We start from the raw sequence: 17,939 nt of genomic DNA, 5'->3' as shown, positions 1-17,939 counted from the left end.
AAAAAAAAAAAAAAAAAAAAAAAAAAAAAAAAAAAAAAAATCAAAACCAAATGGGAGCCAAGCCACAGAGAGTTAAAATGACTTAGCCAAGGCCATGTGACTAGTAAGCAGTGGCATAGGTTTGAATACAGGTTCTCAGGCTCCCAGGACAGAATGAAGCACACAGCACAGGGACCCCATGACTGGCACAGCACACCTTGCATCTCAAACACCACACATCCAAAGTAGAACCCTTGACTTCCTCCAAACCTGCCCCCCCACACATGCGCACGCACGCGCAGACACACACACACTGTCTCCTTTGCCTTTCATTTGGTTTTCTCAAGCCTAGAGATGGGGGTTACCCTCGGTTCCCCCATTTCCTTCAACCGACCTCCAATTCTTCAGCAAATTCTCAAACTACACACAGCCCTTCTCCACTGCTATTGCTGTCAACCATTTCAATAACCAATAATAAGTGTCTGCAAGCTTGCTTCCCTGCATCCGTTTCCCATACATCATATTGATTTGGTACCAAGTCACATCATGCTCCTGCTTAAAACTCAGGCTCTACCCACTCCTGATACTCTGCCCTGCAAAACTCCCTCTCATATGAAGCAGCCCTGCCTTCACTGCTTTGTCTGACAGACCATGCCGTCCATTGTTGTCTGGCTATACTGGTCCTCTGTCCATTTCTAGCTCATCCTGTTTCCAGCTCTGGAACTACAGTATTACTTTAGTTTTCCCCTTTGCCTACAGTGTTCTTTCTTCTGATTTCCATATGGTTGGGCCCTTAGACTGTGAGATGTTCCCAAAGAGCGTAGCAGAGACAAAGGTTACCTGTCCCACGAACACCATCCCTTCCTTAGAGAGGGCTTAGCCTTCTAACCCTGCCTGATATCTTGTGGCCAACTTCTTACCAAAAGATGGCAGTGGGAGTCCAGGCCTGGACTTTGAAGGGACAAGTGTGCCTTTTCCATCTGTCCCCTTCTCTAGCCCAGCAGTTCACAACCTGTGGGGCGTGACCCTTTGAGAGTCAAATAACCCTTTCACAGGCATCAGATAACTTGTGTGAGATATGCACATTGCAATTCGTAACAGAAGCAAAGTTACAGTTATGAAAAAACAATAAACATAATTTTATGGTTGGGGTCACCACAGAATGAGGAACTATATGAAAGGGTTGAGAACCACTGGGCTAGCCCAAAGCAGAGGAGTCGGGCCTCTCAGACACAGCCTCTGTTTCCTCCAGGGAGCACAATGTTCCTCATTTAAGAGACACCTATAGACTATTACCTGGGAAGAACGAGTTCTAGGAAGGGAGGAGCAAGATGTACGGGTGAGGCCATAGGGGATTTACATCAAAACAAGAGATGCCAGCCACAAGCGCAAGAGCAAGAACTGTTCTGATTCAGCTGATGCTTGAAAAATTATGCTAATTATCCTTTGTGTCACTGTTTTAACTTCATGGGAAAAAGACATATTTTTACTGATTTTCCTTTTTATATTAGGATTCATACTTTTTGTTTGTTTGTTTGTTTTCAAGACAGAGTTTCTCTGTGTACCCTTGGCTGTCCTAGATTCACTTTGTAGACCAGGCTGGCCTCGAACTCACAGAGATCTGCCTGCCTCTGTCTCCCAGAGTGCTGGGATCACAGGTGTATGCCACTGCACCCTGCAAGATTCATACTTTTATCAAATAATTTTTTTTTTCTGGTCTTAAGAGCTTTTTGGCTTTAGTTTGACAAGTGCCTGAGGTGTTTGAAGGAGACATATTGGTATTACTGTAAAGTGAAAGTGGAGAGCAGAAAGCATGGGGGTGGGGCTTTGTGCACTTTCTGCCCAGAAGGCTGCTCACCATGGGCTCTGTCCTGCAGCTCCATGATGAAGTAATGGATCACGGACATAATGTCACTGCTCTCACACGAGCTTCCCACAAAGTACGGGATCAGCAACACTCCAGGATACTTCTTTTTGAAATAACTGACCCAGTTGCCGATCAGAGTAGACTTCCCACAGCCACGTTCCCCAGACAAGAGCAAGATAGACTTGTAAGTTGGAAGAGAATTTATTCTGAAAAACAGAAGGGTAAATGGTAAGCACAAATATTGAAAGCAGAGGGAAGGAGGGAAGATACATTTCTGGGATACATTTTCCTTCCAAGAGATGTGAAGCTCTGGCCTAAGTTAGGTGGGCTTCAGTTGGCTCCTAGAAGCCATTCCTCCTTTAGCTGCAGTTTTGTAAGATACGAGATTATGAGAGGGGAGACTTGGTAATTTAGGAAGGTTCCTCTGGCTAGATCCTAGGATTACCCGACATGAACTTCAACTATGGTCAAAGCCAAGGGAGAAAAATGCCCCCCGCCCCCCGCAGCCCACTGTCCATCTGCTTTGCCCATCTCACTACCATCAGGCTATCCTTGGTGGCTTACGCATCACCCTGGAAGAGGATGAGGAACAGGAGTGTCCGTACACCAAGAATGAACATCACTCTGAAACCCACAGAACTGGAGTTCCAGCTAACCGCCACCACTGCTGACTGAGAAGCGCTGCGCCTTCGCCAGTGTGTGGTGACTGGTAGCTGCCTTTGACAGTGGTCTGTGTTCTGGCGAGAGCTTGTCTCTGTGCTTCTTCCCTCACTGACACTTTTTTTTTCAAGACAGTGGGTTTTGTTTGTTTGTTTGTTGTTTTGGTTTTTTTAAAGACAGGGTTTCTCTGTGTAGGCTTGGCTGTCCTGGAATCACTCTGCAGACCAGGCTGACCTCAAACTCACACAGATCTGCCTGCCTCTGCCTCCTGAGTGCTGGGAGTAAAGATGTGGTGGCCGCCACCAGCCACGTATGTCAGGATGGTTGAACATTCTAAAGTGCTTTATTTTTTTTAGTGAAGTCTCTGCACATGCAGAGGCTCCTCAGGTCTGTGAATATCATGATGGAGACTCTAGCCTTGTGATTTAAACTTACTTGCTTCATTTACTTTTTTTTTTTTTTTTTTTTTTTTTTTTGAGACAGGGTCTCACATTACTCAGGCTGGCCTCAAACTTTCTAAGTAGCTAAGGATGATCCTGAACTCCTGACGCTCTTCCCTCACATTCCCCAGTGCTGGGAATCACGCGCCATCACCTCATACTGTTGATTGTGTTAGATTAGCATGTATCACTTAGGCTTTGTGAAGCTGACACGGAATCTCTGCTATTTGGGATGCTGAAGTAGGGTGATCACAAGCTAAGGCTGTCCTAGATAGTGAAGTGAGATTCTATTTCAAGAGGAAAAAAAAAAAGGAAAAGGAAAAATGCCTGGGGCTATAGTTCAGTGGAACAGTGCTCATACACATGAGACTCTAGGTTCAATCCCTAGTCCCAGTGATACAGAACATGTGTATGCCTGTGCATGTGTGTATGCACATGTGTTTGTGTGTGTGTAGTGACTTTTCACCGACAGTACATACCATGAGGATAGTCCCAGAATTATCTTACCATTGACTAGCATAGCACCTGACAACAAACTGTTGAATGGATAAATGATTGGATGAATGAAACAAACCATGTGAGCCTGAACTCAGATTCAGCGATCCAAAAAGACTGGTTAAAAACACTCATTGAAATAAAAACTTCTAACTTGAGTTATTAAAAAGTAGTGATTTCACAAGAATTCAGTCTTCCTTGATAGGAACTGGAAATCAATGCTCTATTACTTAAATCCTGTCACCAGTTGTTTTCAAAAGTAGGATTTCATCTTGAGCCTGCTCTTGCCTGTGCCCTCAGCAGAGTGAGCTTACTGCAGAATGGCAGCTAGGGGCCTGTGACAGCAGACGATCCATCAGTTCATCTCCAACGTCATCCCCACTGTGTTCCCGGCAGCTGCCTGGCGTCTCTGCTGCTTCTGTGGCCTCAGGACTTCTGTATTTACAATTACTTCCGTCTGGAATGTTCTTCCAGGCCATGTTTGCATAGCTGGCTGCCTTCCTTATTCTGTTAGCTATGCAAACATCACCTTGTCACCTAGGGCTTTCCCTCGCTCCATCAGCTGGCGCTTTCATTCCAGTGTTCCATACTGCTCCATTGGCCCTTGCAGACATGGAGCATACTGAACACTCTTCACACATGCTGCTTAGTTCCAGTGTCTAGGATCAGATAGCACAGAGGCAGGGATTTTAGTTCTTTTGTTCACTGGAGCATCCATGAGTCGGAAACTGTATGTGGCACCAGGCAGGTCAAATCAGTGAGGACAAAGACATATGTGATGCACCTGCACAGCCAGAGACAGACTCAACCATGGTTCCTTCTCAACAACAAATGGTTACAAAAATGTATTGATAAAAGTTTCATGTATGACCTGGTGTGTTGGCACATGCTTGTAATTTCAGTACTCAGGAGGCAGAGACTACTCAGAAGTTTAAGGTCAGCCTAGACTAACTATATAGTGAGTTTGAGGCCAGCCAGGGCCATACAGAAAGATCGAGTTGAAAGAGAAAGAGATAAGTTAAAAAAAAAAAAAAAAAGTTGGTATTAAGCCCATGCTTTGCAACTTGGAACAAAGAACATTCTTCTATTGACTTCCACGCAGTATTCAGGAACACAGAGTACAGAGCACTGTTCCAGATAGCAAAGGAAACCGAGCCCTAAATGCTTCCACACAGATAAAACAGACCATCTAATCATTGTGCTTTTACTGTGTGATTTGAATTCAATTGCAATAAAATTTATTTGAATGATGAACTGCTCAAAAATAATAAACAAAATAAGAACTAATGTACAAAGCAAAAACCTCAGTATTAAAGTCACACTTGGCTGGTTTTCATTTTATGAGGCTGTACAAACATCATTACTGTTTAACTCCAGAACACATCCAGTATCCAAAAAAAAAAAAAAAAAAAAAAAACACCTCCCTTTCTGTCCCCACTCTTATCTCCCTCACTCTCTGCTTCAGTGGACTTGGCTGTCCAAGCCTAACATGTTTAACCTACAATTTATATATTTCTCCTATAGTATTAAAGACATTGGCTGGGTATCATGCTGTAGTAACCAAATAAATTGTCTTTCTCTTAGCGTGAGCACCCAGAACCAGCAGAAAGCACACTGGTCACTCTGTGATGAAGTAGTAAGCCTATGCCAGTAACTGCAAAGGCCAGCCTATACTGTCCTAACTACTGTGGCTTTGTTTCAAATCACAAAATTTTTACACACTAAATCAGATGTACAGTAAGAGCCAGAGAAGGAGAATAAAAAAAAAAAAAATTCGAGGATGCCTTCCCCTCTTTAGAAATAAGACTTGGAGAGACACTACAGACAACTTTCTCTTACTGTTACCTCTTTTTATCGGTGCCTGTGGGCGGCAAACAGGGGTCTATGGTCACCATTGGTGGAAGAGATAAGGGGCTGGCAGTACTGTACAGAACACCAGGTACACCAAAAAGGAGTTATGAAATGTGAGTAACTTGATTCCTCATTAATCCACACATGATACTGTCCATATTTTAATGAGTTTTTGGTGAATATATTAATATAATTTAAAACGACACATGTAGAAACATGTTGTAAATGACATAATACTATCCAAACATACTCATATCCCTAGTTGCTTTTGTTTACACCATAATTCTCAGGAATTAGTTAAACAAATTTTTGATGTATGGGACTAAAAAAAAGACAGGTCCTCTGCCCTTCAGAGACTGTTAATCTTGAGAGCACTGGAAGAAAGCATGTAAAACACAGTAAACTCCAAAAAGGCAGAGTGATCTCTTACCTCCTAACTGAGGCATGGGTTTCATGGTCTTTTTTCCTTTCTTTTTTTCTTTCTTTAACCCAATTTTTTACTTACATTTTTGCATTTTTTCAAATTAAAATATAATTACATAAATTTCCCCTCCCTATCTTCCCATGCCCCTCACTTGTGTCCTCTTTTTCTTTTGTTATTATTGTGATATATGCATATACACATGCATAAATATATAAGTATAACCTGCTGAGTTTGTTCAGCGTTGTTTGCATGTATGTGATTTCAGGGCTGACCTCTTGGTATTAGGTAACAAATTGGAAAGCTCGCTCCCCGGGAGACTAATTCTCCTGTTTCAGCTGTAGTTAGTTACTTGCAGTTCTCTGTCTAGGGGTGGTCCTGTGAGATTTCCCACTTCCATATTAGCATGCCTATTGGTGTCTTGATTCAGATGCCGCACTGCTGAGGTGTCTGGCTGTAGCCTCTCTCACAGGGTCTTTCTTTATGGGAAAAGGAAGGGCAGACGCTCTGAATCTGGAGTTTATTAAAGTCAGCTTGCTCTGCTTTGGCCCTATGAAATAAATTAGGATTCAGAATGTCTTACCTGAGAATGGAGTCTAACCCTGAACTTGCTATGGTACCGTCAGATTCAAGTTCAGCATTCTTTAAGGCAAATCTTTCCAGTATGTCAAATGTTCTGCTGGATTCCTTGGAAATAACAAACACTTGCTTGCACTTTTCGGTAAACTCTTCATGATACAAATGCTCAAAACTGTGTCTGTAGTCTTCACAGAAAAAAAAAAAAAGATAAGGAAGGTATTAATTTGTAGTTTTACAGCCTCAGTTCTGTGTGATTCTCCTAAAGGCCCAGGAAGAATCCACCCTTCTGTGTCTCTGTCACCTTCTGTCTATGGCTGGACCATTTTTACAGCCCACTGTATAAAGCACTGAAAGCAAACCACAGAACAGCGGTTCTCCACCTTCCTAATGCTGCAACCCTTTAATATAGTTCCTCGTGTGTGTTGTGGTAACCTCCAACCATCAAATTATTTTGTTGCTATCTCATACCTGTAATTTTGCTACTGTTCTGAATTATAATGTAAATATCTGATACACTGTCCCCAAAGGGGTTGTGACCGACAGGCTGAGAACCACTACCACAGACAGATCATTTAACCTTTCTTGTGCCATTTGTACATGGAATCCAACTTTCCGGATCTCAAAGCAACAAGCGTAAAACAACAAATTGATACATATATTCTGTTGTCTAGTCAAACTGATAGCAAGTACAAAGATAGTTCAGTTTTGTGGTATGTGTGTCCTCCTGCAGAGGTTGGAGGATAGAGCATATTTTAAGGGTAAAGTTTTCTAATATGGGTGATAACCACAGGCACAGATCCAACTCTGCCACTGGGGAAGTCATTTAAACCCTGGTACGATACAGAGGGCCAGACTACGAAGGTTCATCCCAGCTCCCTGCTGCCTCAGCTCCACAGCTGCTGCCTGACTGGGGTCAGGGTGTTCCAGCCTACCATAGCATAGGCTGGTCCGGTGGAGTCCAGAAGGCACCCCTTGTACCTCTACAACTAACTGGGCTTCCCTGGGACAGAACAGACTTAGAAACCCAGCTTGGCCAACACTGGCCTCAAGTTTCACGAGTTTCAACAGAATTTAGGAGGACCTTACACTTCACCAAGTCTCTCGAATTAATCTTGACCCTCACTCACTCAAGTTTCTCTACGAATACCCTAAGTATTTGTAATTGATTTTTAAAGTGTGTTTACAAGAAAATGAGTTGTTACAGCTTTTTTTGTTTTTGTTTTTGTTTTTTTTTTGTTTTTGTTTTTGGTTTTGGTTTTTTTTTTTTTTTTTTTGAGACAGGGTTTCAGCCTTGGCTGTCCTGAAATTTACTCTGTTGACTAGGCTGCCCTTGAACTCACAGAGATCTGCCTGCCTCTGCCTTCCTAAGTGCTACAATCACAGGCATGGGCCATCACTCTTCTAAGAGCCAAGAGTCTAACCTGAAATAAGGTGATTGGCATCCTAAGAATTACACCTGTGGTTGACCATTAGGTTCTATATGTACCTGCATTTGCATGAACACACACACACACACACACACACACACAGATAACTTTACATTGCTTTTCAGAAACTACAACTAACCAAATGGTCTACTACTGCCCCAGCTGTAGGCTGTGAGACTCTGACCGCACCTGAGATATTAAAGGGTACCAAAGGTCATGAGGAAAAGACTTAACCCCTGTTTCTAAAGTGTTTTTATTATTTAACCATTATGTATCTTCTTATTAATTTAGTGCAAATATATCCATTTAAGAATAAAGCCCAGGTGCTGAAGAGATGGCTCAACAGTTAAGCGTGCATGCTGTTCTTGCTGAGGACCTGAGTTCAGTTCCCAGCACCCTATCAAGGGGCTTACAATCACTTTAAGTTCAGCTGCAGGGCGCCTGCTCGTGAGCACACCTGCACTCATGTAACACACACTTACACATGGGCATATTCACACATACATACACACAAGTGATTTAAAACTAAAAGTAAAGCCTGGCAGTATGTTGCATGCCTGTTAAGACCAGTATTCAGGAGGCAGAGGCAGGCAGATCTCTCAGTTTGATGTCACTCTGGACTGCAGAGTGAGATCCAGGACAGCTAGGACTACACAGAGAAACCCTGTCGTGAAAGACAAAGCAAGCAAACAAACAATAACAGAAAACTAAAAGTAGAAAAAAAAAGTCTCAAATAAGCTAACTTCTCAATAATATTCAAAATCAGGCTGGGAGGTGGCAGTGCACACCTTTGATCCTAGCGTTCTGGGAAGCGGTGGCAGGCGGGTCTCTGAGTCAAGGCCAGCCTGGCCTATAGAGTGAATTCCAGAACAGCCAGAGCTACACAGAGAAACCCTGTCTCATAAAACCAAAATAATAATAATAGACTAATACAGGGCCAACAAGATGACTCACCAGGTAAAGACCCTTGCTGAGCAAGCCCAGAAAATGAGTGCAAACTGGCAGGGAGAGAAAACTGATTCCACAGTGCTGTCCCCTGGCCTCCACAGGCCTCCACAGGCCTGCTGCAGTCTAAGTGCACAACATACACACATACACACACATGCACATCCAAAGAATCTTACAGACTAACAAAAATACAGTAATGAAATAAGGTGGCCTTAATCCACATATACAGAAAAGCTTGGTTCTTCTACACACTGGTGATTATTAATCAGATTAGTGTCTGGGGTCCCCTCAGTCTCTGTTCACAATCTTATGCTCCTGACTCCTCTTCCAGGTATAGGCTCAGCTCATCAGAACATCACTTTTTTTTTTTTTTTTTTTTTTCACCAGTGACTGGGTCAAATACTAACACATGGCCCAGCCCAAGCTCTTGGAGACACAATGATCCAATGTTAAGACTTTGAACATGGAGCTGCTACAGCCATGGTTCCTTCCATGATGGGGAATTCAAGTTGTTGAGCACACATCAGGATAGCAGGTCCTAGCTCAGGAACACTGAGACCCAAGCCTAGGAATATCATTTGAGCACCAGGATGAAGGCCTGCATGAACTAGAACTAAGCCTTGGCTCAGCGGTTCTATAAGTAAATTTTAATTCAGTAGAATGGAATGGGCGGAAATTCTGTAATCCTCCTTTTAATTGGCATCACTTATAACAGAAAGACTGAAGGAACTGATAATAATATTCTTTCTAGCGTCCCCAGTGGTTTGGCTTACATGCAGTTTCATGTGACCATCACTGAATACAAACAACTTTATGTTGGTCTATATTCTTGGATTCACCACCATCTGTTCCTTACACATTACAGGGTCCCTTGACTACCTGGTCACAGAAAGGATCCGGGACTATCCCATGCACTGTCATTTCACACATCCACACTAATATGTCATCTCTTGGGCACGGGGCCAAGCACAGTCACCTTCCTGCCACCTGCACACAGCACATGCATGTGGACACCCCACCTTTCATAGTACTTTCCTGGCATCACAGGTCCTTCCTGTGTGGGTGTCTGGGTGGAGAATGCTTGCACACTCTGCTGCTGGCTGTTCACTCTCCCACATGCATGCCCACGGGACACTGCTTTCCAAAAACACCTAGCATGGTCGTTTTGGTTGGAGGCAGCGAGATGTGGGGCAGGGCTTCTTACTTTGGCTTGCACATAAATCTCCAGTCAGCTCATTTAAATGCAAACTCATCAGACCTCAAGTGGACCTCAGAGTCTGCCTTTCTATCAAATTCTCAAGCTTGTTAGTTCAAGGATTCCACTGAGTAGTAAAGGATTCTGTGGGTAAGGATTTGAGAATCAGAGGGACCTGAGTTCAAGATCTAGATTGGTTCTTTAGCAGTCCTGAGTAAGACGCTTAAGCACTGTACAGCAACATTCACTTGCTCATCTGCAAACCTGAATGCTATCCTTCAAGGGCTAGACCTTAAGGGTTAAATGTGAGCTATACACATCACCAGACAGTAAAGGGTCCTTCTTTTCCTGACTGTGGCACCGTTGGCATTTAGGGCTAGACAGCCTTCTAATGTGGAGGTCTGTCCTATGCATTTATATGCCCAGCTTCTACCCACCAGACATGAGTGCTTCCCTTCACTCATGATAACCAAAGTTCTCTGCAAATGAGACCAGAGGGGAGGGGACAAAATCAACCCTGTTGAAAACCCCCCTCTATACCTCACGTGAACACTAGATGTTCTGAGTCTCCGAGAGCTCTAACTTCCCAGCAGTCTCCAGTTCTGTTAGGAGCTCTTCTTTTTATTTCCCAAAGTCCCCTTGCAGAGGACCCACGTTCAGTTTCCAGCACCCATGTGCTGTGAGTTATAGGCTCACAACTGCCTATAACTCCAGTTGTATGGATATGACATTCTCTTCTGACCTCAGGCTCCTGCAGGAACATGGTGCACATCCGTGCAGCCAGACACACATACACACACTCACATAAAAATAAATACGTATTTAAAAAGAGAAGCATATGCCACAGGACTGCAGTGATTGTTTCAGGTTGCTCTAAAGGGTGTTACTGGCCCTCAAGATCTGATTACATCTAGCCTTGTTTTGCAAGACATACCTGATTGGTTGATTAAACGGCCTCTACCTAGGCAGGGCAGAATGGGGTAGGCGTGGCTAAGGCTCCCAGGCTCTACAGGACAGGGAATCACAGGAAACAGATGAGGGACAGGAACAGAGGAGGTTAGTGTGGAGGAAAAAGCTACCTGGGCCGAGATGAAAAACTCCAATAATAGCGTGAAAAGGCCCATGTGAAGAATATAAGCAAGTACCATGGGATTATGGATGGAAGGTAGACCAGATGAGGAGGATTAAGGTGGATGGCATTGGATGGGGGCTAGGTGATGATGAATGGTGAAGTTATTGAGACAGTGTAAGTGAAATATCTGCCCGGCCCAACGTAAATAAGGCAATTATAGAATCTAACAGGTGTCTGTGTCTTATTATTTGTGATAGCGGGTTAAATAATAATCCACAATAATCTTAGGGCTAATAATAAACATTATATATAGCCCAACATTCATTTTTTTAGATTTACAACAACAGGTAATGACATAAAATGGTTAATAATTATATTCAATTATTTAAAAGTTCCTTTCCTAGGCCAGTGAGATGGCTCAGTAGACAAAGGTGCTTGATGCAAAAGCCTGATAACTTGAGTTCTGTCCCTGGAAATCACAGAAAAAGCCCAATGAGGTGACCTGAACCTATAATCCAGCACTGCAGGATACAGCAAAATGGAAGATGGAGACAGGAGAACGGATGAAAACTATGGGTCAGACAGACTGGAGTATGCAGATCACCAGGCTGAGAGATGCTGATGGAAACTACGGGTCAGATAGACTGGAGTGTGCCGATCACCACACTGAGAGATGCTGCCTCAACAAAGTAAAAGGCAAGGACCTCCAAAGGCTGTCCTCTGACACACACACACTTCCCGAGGCTGACGGAAGTCTACTGTCTCTACATTTACTAACCTATGTTTTCCGTGATCGTAGTTACTGGATAGAGCTTTTCCACAACAGCCGACCAGTCCTTGAACACCAGGTCACCCAACTCGTCCAGGTCTCTATAGAATCGGACTGGAAGCCCTTTACCGATGATCCTAGCCTTGAGTTTTCCAACCTTATGTTTTCCCTCTTGCAAAAACAGAGAAGCTGAGGACAGCTTTTCTTCTTCCTTACTTAAAGTCCTCAACAGTGCGTTCGAGGTCCGGAAGTAGAAAAATTGAAATTGAGATTGCTTCCGAAATGCTGCTTGGATGATCTCAAACTCTGTGAGGCTGCAGTTGGGAGTCTTCAGGACCCAAGGATAACCATTTTTGGCAGCAATGTATAGATTCTGTTCTCCCTTGGATAAACTCGAGAAGTCCTTTACCTTGGAGAACACGAAGGGTGAGTAGTCGGGGAGGAAGTCTCCATAGGTCTGCCCCAGCAAGCAGATGAAGAAGGGGAAGCACTTGTTCACATAGTCGAGGCAAAGCTTCAGGTGCTGGGCATGGAGACAGGAGTACTGTCGGAACAGGTTGGCAGTGAAGGATTTGTGGGCCTTCAGGGCTGACCATCTCAGGTCCACAGCTTTGAAGTAGGTGCCCCGGGGGCCGCAGAAGTCATTCAGCCGAGGGAAGATGTTGTTGGCCAAAAAGTCTCTCTCTTCTTGAAAATCATCTAGAGTGGAGCAGATGTAAGGCTGGATGGGTTTGTGGGACTTTAAAACGGGTTGAGTGCTGTACAGTTCTCCAGTCTCACTTGTGTTCTTATCCATTACAAGCTGCTTGGGGATGACATCACACCTAGAACAAAACAAGTTCCATCCTGGCCCAATTGCCAAGGCCCACAGCTTGGGTCTCCTTAATTGCGTTTGCTATAAATAAGTGGTCAGCTTTACACAAATTGTCTTTTGAGGAAAGAACGTCCCAGTTAAACAATCTAGACAAAGTAAGGGTAGAAAAGGCAAGACAGATTGACTTTAGGGTCACAGGCAGCTTGTGTTTCCCCCAATTCCCCACAAGGCTTTGGCTGAAGAACTCACAAGTCGGAAGCTGGATGGTAAAATGACACAAGGCCTCCCTCCTTCCCCAGAGTCCCGCTCACCATCCCAGGTCCTTTGGCCAACCACAACCTCTGCCCCATAGAAATGGAAACATTCGTGTAAGGTGACATGCTGACAGTGAGAAAAGGAAGGCAAGTCCACAAACGGACCCTAATGCAGTGAGGAGCAACAGGGGACACAGAAGGTTCGCGACAAGTAGCTGAAGGATGAAAACAGGCATAAACTGGATCAGCCCAGGAAAAACCAGCCAAAGAAAGTCTGCATCTATGAGCCTGCTGACTTTATCTGCAGTTACGTAAACTCACACAACAGTCCACTCACCTACTGGAATTTAATCCTACCTAAACACACTCCAATGATGACACAGCTGTCCCTGAGGAGCTAAAAATAATTACAAGACAACTTCGCTGTATGGGCTTCTTCTCATGCAGCTACTTCCACACCGAAGGTCACTTCTTAAAGTTATATTTACTCTTTTCACATATAGCAAAACATGTCAGAAGTATAACATAGCTCCTAAGATCTCCTACCAGCATGGTAAGTCCATGCCTTAAAAACAACAACAACAAACAAAAAACTATTAAGCCTCCGCACTGAATTGCTTCAATAATCCCCGCAAGAGGAACACCACCCTACTACACAGACCAACGGGCAAAGTCTGGACCAGATAAACAGTGCGTCCAAGGTCATACCAAGAGAAAAGGCAGGCTTGCCGGCTTGCTTGAATTTACTTACTCGTTTATTGGTGGGTGTCCAGGAATGTGTGTGTGCGTGTGCGCACATGTGCCACAGCCACCATGTGGAAGCCAGAGGGCAACTTTTGAGAGCCAGTTCTCGCCTTCCATCATGTGGGGTCTGGGGAATGAACTCAGGTCATCAACGTGGGAGCAAGTGCCTTTACCCTTACTTAAGGTCAACATTTATACACAGATCAGCCTGATTCAGAATGTGTCTATGTCTCCATATTCAGAGAGGTAAGACTTGAGGTGTGATGAGTCCATAAATCAATGTGTAGAAAGCACCTGCCTATAAGGAATTTTATAACAAACAAGAAGCAATGTAGAGGTTTTTTTCGATGTCACATTTTTTTTCCCCAAAATTCTAAAAAGATGACAGAATAAACACCATGGATATTTTATTAATAGAAGTCTCACTTATCACATAGGAGGGTAGAAATAAATTATCAATCCTTGCAAAAAAAAAATCTACCACCTCTCATTGCCATGTGATCAGAGGTCATTTCTGTGTGTGAAGAAGTATGTGTGTGTGGAATATAGTATTCTATATTGTGTGGGCAGAAGCCAGGGGTTCACCTTGAATACTGTTCCTTCGGTGTTATTCACCTTATTTTTGAGATAGGGTCTGTCATTGGTTGAGAAGTTGCCCCAGGGGTCTGCCTGGCTCCACCTCCCCAATCCTGGGATTATAAGCACATGCCGCCATGCCTACCTTTTCTGAGTGGGTTCTAGGGAATGAATTCAGGTCCTCGGGCTTGCACGACAGGTACTTTACCAGCCTGACAGCCATCTTCCCAGCCCTCCCCCTCCTCTCACTTTCAAGGGCCTGCATGGATGCTCACAACCTTCTGTAAGTCTAGTCCTAGAGGATCCAATGCCCTTCCCCAGGCTCTGAGGGCACAGGCGGGCGCACATAAATGCGCGCACGCTTACACACGCACCCAGAAAAGTAACCAGCAACAAATATGGCCAAGTGCCAAAAATCAGTGACCTAATGAATCTACTCTCTGGGAGTCACTTTCAACCAAAGAAGCCAAGAGGTGAAATAACAAAACAAAACAAAACTACAGGCCTGGCACGGTAGTGCACTCCTGTAATCCCAGCACTCGGGGAGGCAGAGGCAGGTGGATCTCTGTGAGTTCAAGGCCAGCCTGGTCTACAAAGCAAGTCCAGGTCAGCCAGAGCTACACAGAGAAACCCTGTCTTGAAAAAGAAATGAGAAGAAAAAAAAAGATAGATAGATAGATAGATAGATAGATAGATAGATAGATAGATAGGTGAAAGAGAGCAAATCCTGGCATGGGTGGCTCAGCCCTGTAGTCCCAGCACTCAGGAAGTAGAAGCAGGACAATGAAGGCCAGTGAGACCAAACACATCAGAGTGTGCCTGGATTTCAGATCAGCAGATCCCATGCGAAACAATAAATGGGTGTTCCTTTGAGCTGCAACTTACCACACAGCAAAACCTCATTCAGAGTCACAGATTGGTTCAAGTTCATTTATTTTCATTTCTTCAATACTGTATATAGTTTTTTTTTCATACTAGAATTATGTCTTTGTCTATTCCCACATTTTTTTTCTCTAATACAAATGAAGTTTTTGTTTCAATTTTTATGTTTTTGCAGGAGAGCAAGACTTAATTTTTACAAGTCCTCTTAAAATCATCTTAAAATTTACCAGATTTTCATATTTGTTTGAGACTTTAAAAAAACTTAGGTCTCAGGTATCTGGGATAAATAAATAATTACAAAATAAGGAACTCCATCAATCTTTCTTTTCTTTCTTTCAATTTTCCAGAAAGGATCTCTCTGTGTAGCCCGGCTGACCTGGAACTCACTCTGTAGACCAGGATGTTCTCCAACTCAGAGATTTCCCTGCCTCCGCCTCCTGTGTGCTAGATTTAAAGGTGTGCCCCACCACATCTGGCAATGTTCTTTACAGTTTTTTTCCTTTGGTTTTTCAAGTGTTTCTCTGTGTAGCCTTGGCTATCCTACACTCACTTTGTAGACCAAGCTGGCCTCAAACTCAGAGATCCTTCCTCTGCCTCCCCAAGTGCTGGGATCACAGGCATGTGCCACCACACCCAGCTAATTTTTCTGAAAAGCGTATCAATTGTTTTGTCTTTCTCTTATTACTAGGCCCTCCTAATGAGTACAGAACAGCACTGGCTTCTCTACCTACCTCCTGATTCTTTCTGAAATGCTTTTTCTTTTAATTTTATATCAGCTTATTTACTTTACATTCCAAGCGTGCCCCTTCCCTCCCCTCCTCCCAGTTGCCCCACTTCCCTCCTTCCCCCTTCCCCTCTCCCTTTCCCTCCATCGGAGGAGAGGTCCCTCTCCCTGTATTAACCTTCCGCAGCGCATCAAGTCACAACAGGACTGAACATATCTTTATCCCCTGAGGCCAGGCAAGGTAGTGCTGCCAGGGGGAGGTGATCCAAAAGCAGGCAATAGAATCTATGTTGGAAACAGCCCCCGCCCCCTCCAGTCGCCAGGCGCCCCACAGGAAGACCAAACCACCAGTAGGCTACAGTGTGTCCAGAGGGTCCAAGCTCATTGGCTGATGTCTCAGTCTCTGGAAGCTCCCATGAAATGTTTGTTAGTATTTTGTTTCATTGTAACAGCAGTTGTTAGAGTTACAATACAATACCCACATTAAAATACTTTTAAAGACGTGAAAGAAACAAATCTGTTGAGAAGGGATTCAGTAGTAACAGGAGGTATGTAGATCAAAAACACATCAAACATGTGCATAAAGCTGGCTAAATAAAAAAAAAAATAGCAACAAACAAAACAAGGAGCTGGAGAGATGGCTCAGAGGTTAGGAGCAATGGCTGCTCTTCCAGAGGTCCTGAGTTCAATTCCCAGCAACCACATGGTGGCTCACAACCATATATAATGAGGTCTGGTGCCCTCTTCTAGTGTGCAGGCAGACCACTGTATACATAACAAATAAAATAAATAAATAATAAATCTAGCCCAAAATGGATTAAAGAATTAAATGTGAGGGATTGGAGAGATAGCTCGTGGTTAAGAGCACTGTCAGCTCTTCCAAAAGACCAGGGTTCAATTCCCAGCAACCGCATGGCAGCTTCACAACTGTCTGTAATACCAATTCCAAGGGATCTGACACATTCACACTAATGCACATAAAAAAATTAAATGTTATATAAAAAAAGAATTAAATATGAAAAGATACAGCCCTTTAAGTGTACAGTTTGATGAGCTTTAAGCACCCAAGCTCAAGAATGTTCCCCCAAAATTCTGTGGCTCTCTTTTGTGGAATTCTTCCGTCAGGCTCTCAGGTAGGTTCTGTACTTCTGCTTACATCCAGGTGTGCTAGTGCATCCCTGTAATTCTAGAGCTCAGGCGCATTTGACGCTAGCCAGCGCTACCTAGTAACTTTGAGACCAGCCTGGACAAGGTAGCAAGATCTTGTCTCAAAAAACAAACAAAGAAACAAAGAAACAAATAAATAAATAAAATGAAAAGATACACCATACACTTACTTACAGTGCCCTTCCCTGGTTCATGCCTGCCCATGCTCTGTAGTTATAGAGACCATATATTTTTTGCTCACCCATGAAATTCCAGCCCCATAATACCTATCACATGGCAGGGCCTATATTTGTTGTATTAATAAAGAAGAGACAGAGACAGAAGGAAAGGAGGGATGGAAGGAGAGAGGGAGAAAGGGAGGGAGGGAGAAAGGGGAGGGAGAGGGGGAGGGAGGGAAGGAAGGAGTAAATCAATTAACCTAGCAATTCACCCCAATTCTTCAATAGTACCAAATGCCTTTCCTGCCTTGATCTCCCCATAGCTGGATTACATCTGCCTATGAAAGGAGGTATTCCTGCCCCTTTACAGGTCAGGAATTTCCTTTCAACTTTAACTGCAAGACAGGGGACTAATGGCATTAGATCTGCTCAAGAAGTATGACAAAAACCACAACAAAGGTAGAAATTGCCAGGAGTAGCCATAAACATACAGCATTAAACAGAAAAGCCAGCTGGGAGTGGTGGCACACTCCTGTAATCCCAGCATTTAGGAGGCAGAGGCACGTGGAGGTCAGTGGTCTGCAAAGCAAGGTACAGGACACCCAGGCCCACAAAGAAAGACCACATCTGCAAAAATCAAAACTAAAACAATTTAAAAACAGAACAAAACAAAAAGGCCTAAAGATACGGCTCAGTAGATAAGAACACTTGCTCTTGCAGAGAACCAGGGGTCAGTTCCCAGCACCCACTGGGAACTGGGAACTAGATGGCTCTCTAGGAAGCAAGAGAACCAGATTCAAAGGTGAGGAGCTTAACAACCATAGACTGGGGAAAGACAGAGCAAAACAGACATGAGAGATCAGTGACAGGTCAAAAGTCCGAAGAACAGAACATGGGAAAAATACTAGGAACCCAAG

At 43.8% G+C, this 17,939-nt stretch overlaps 1 protein-coding gene across 6 annotated transcripts in view; it reads right to left on the bottom strand.

Moving 5' to 3' along the window:
* The window catches only part of LOC129691605 (tetratricopeptide repeat protein 41-like), a 47,962-nt gene extending 34,568 nt beyond the window's left edge, over positions 1–13,394 (bottom strand). For 4 of the 6 annotated variants that reach the window (XM_055627747.1, XM_055627751.1, XM_055627750.1 and 1 more), the window contains exons 1-4: positions 13,109–13,394; positions 11,713–12,527; positions 6,297–6,477; positions 1,838–2,052 (exon numbers count right to left, since the gene is read on the bottom strand). In XM_055627747.1, the coding sequence (XP_055483722.1) occupies positions 1,838–2,052; positions 6,297–6,477; positions 11,713–12,499 (1,183 nt within the window). In that variant the 5' untranslated portion in view covers positions 12,500–12,527; positions 13,109–13,394. Of the gene's footprint in view, positions 1–1,837; positions 2,053–6,296; positions 6,478–11,712; positions 12,696–13,108 lie in introns of those variants that run through there. The other 2 variants (XM_055627749.1, XM_055627748.1) reach the window with 2 other exon arrangements.
* Between the last annotated feature and the right edge of the window lie 4,545 nt (positions 13,395–17,939).

The sequence above is a fragment of the Psammomys obesus genome, unplaced genomic scaffold, assembly GCF_907164565.1.
Source record: "Psammomys obesus unplaced genomic scaffold, mPsaObe1.curated_primary_1811, whole genome shotgun sequence".
NCBI classification, from domain to species: Eukaryota; Metazoa; Chordata; class Mammalia; order Rodentia; family Muridae; genus Psammomys; species Psammomys obesus.
Note: the sequence above shows the minus strand (reverse complement) of the source record. Positions and strands in the feature narration are given on the sequence as shown.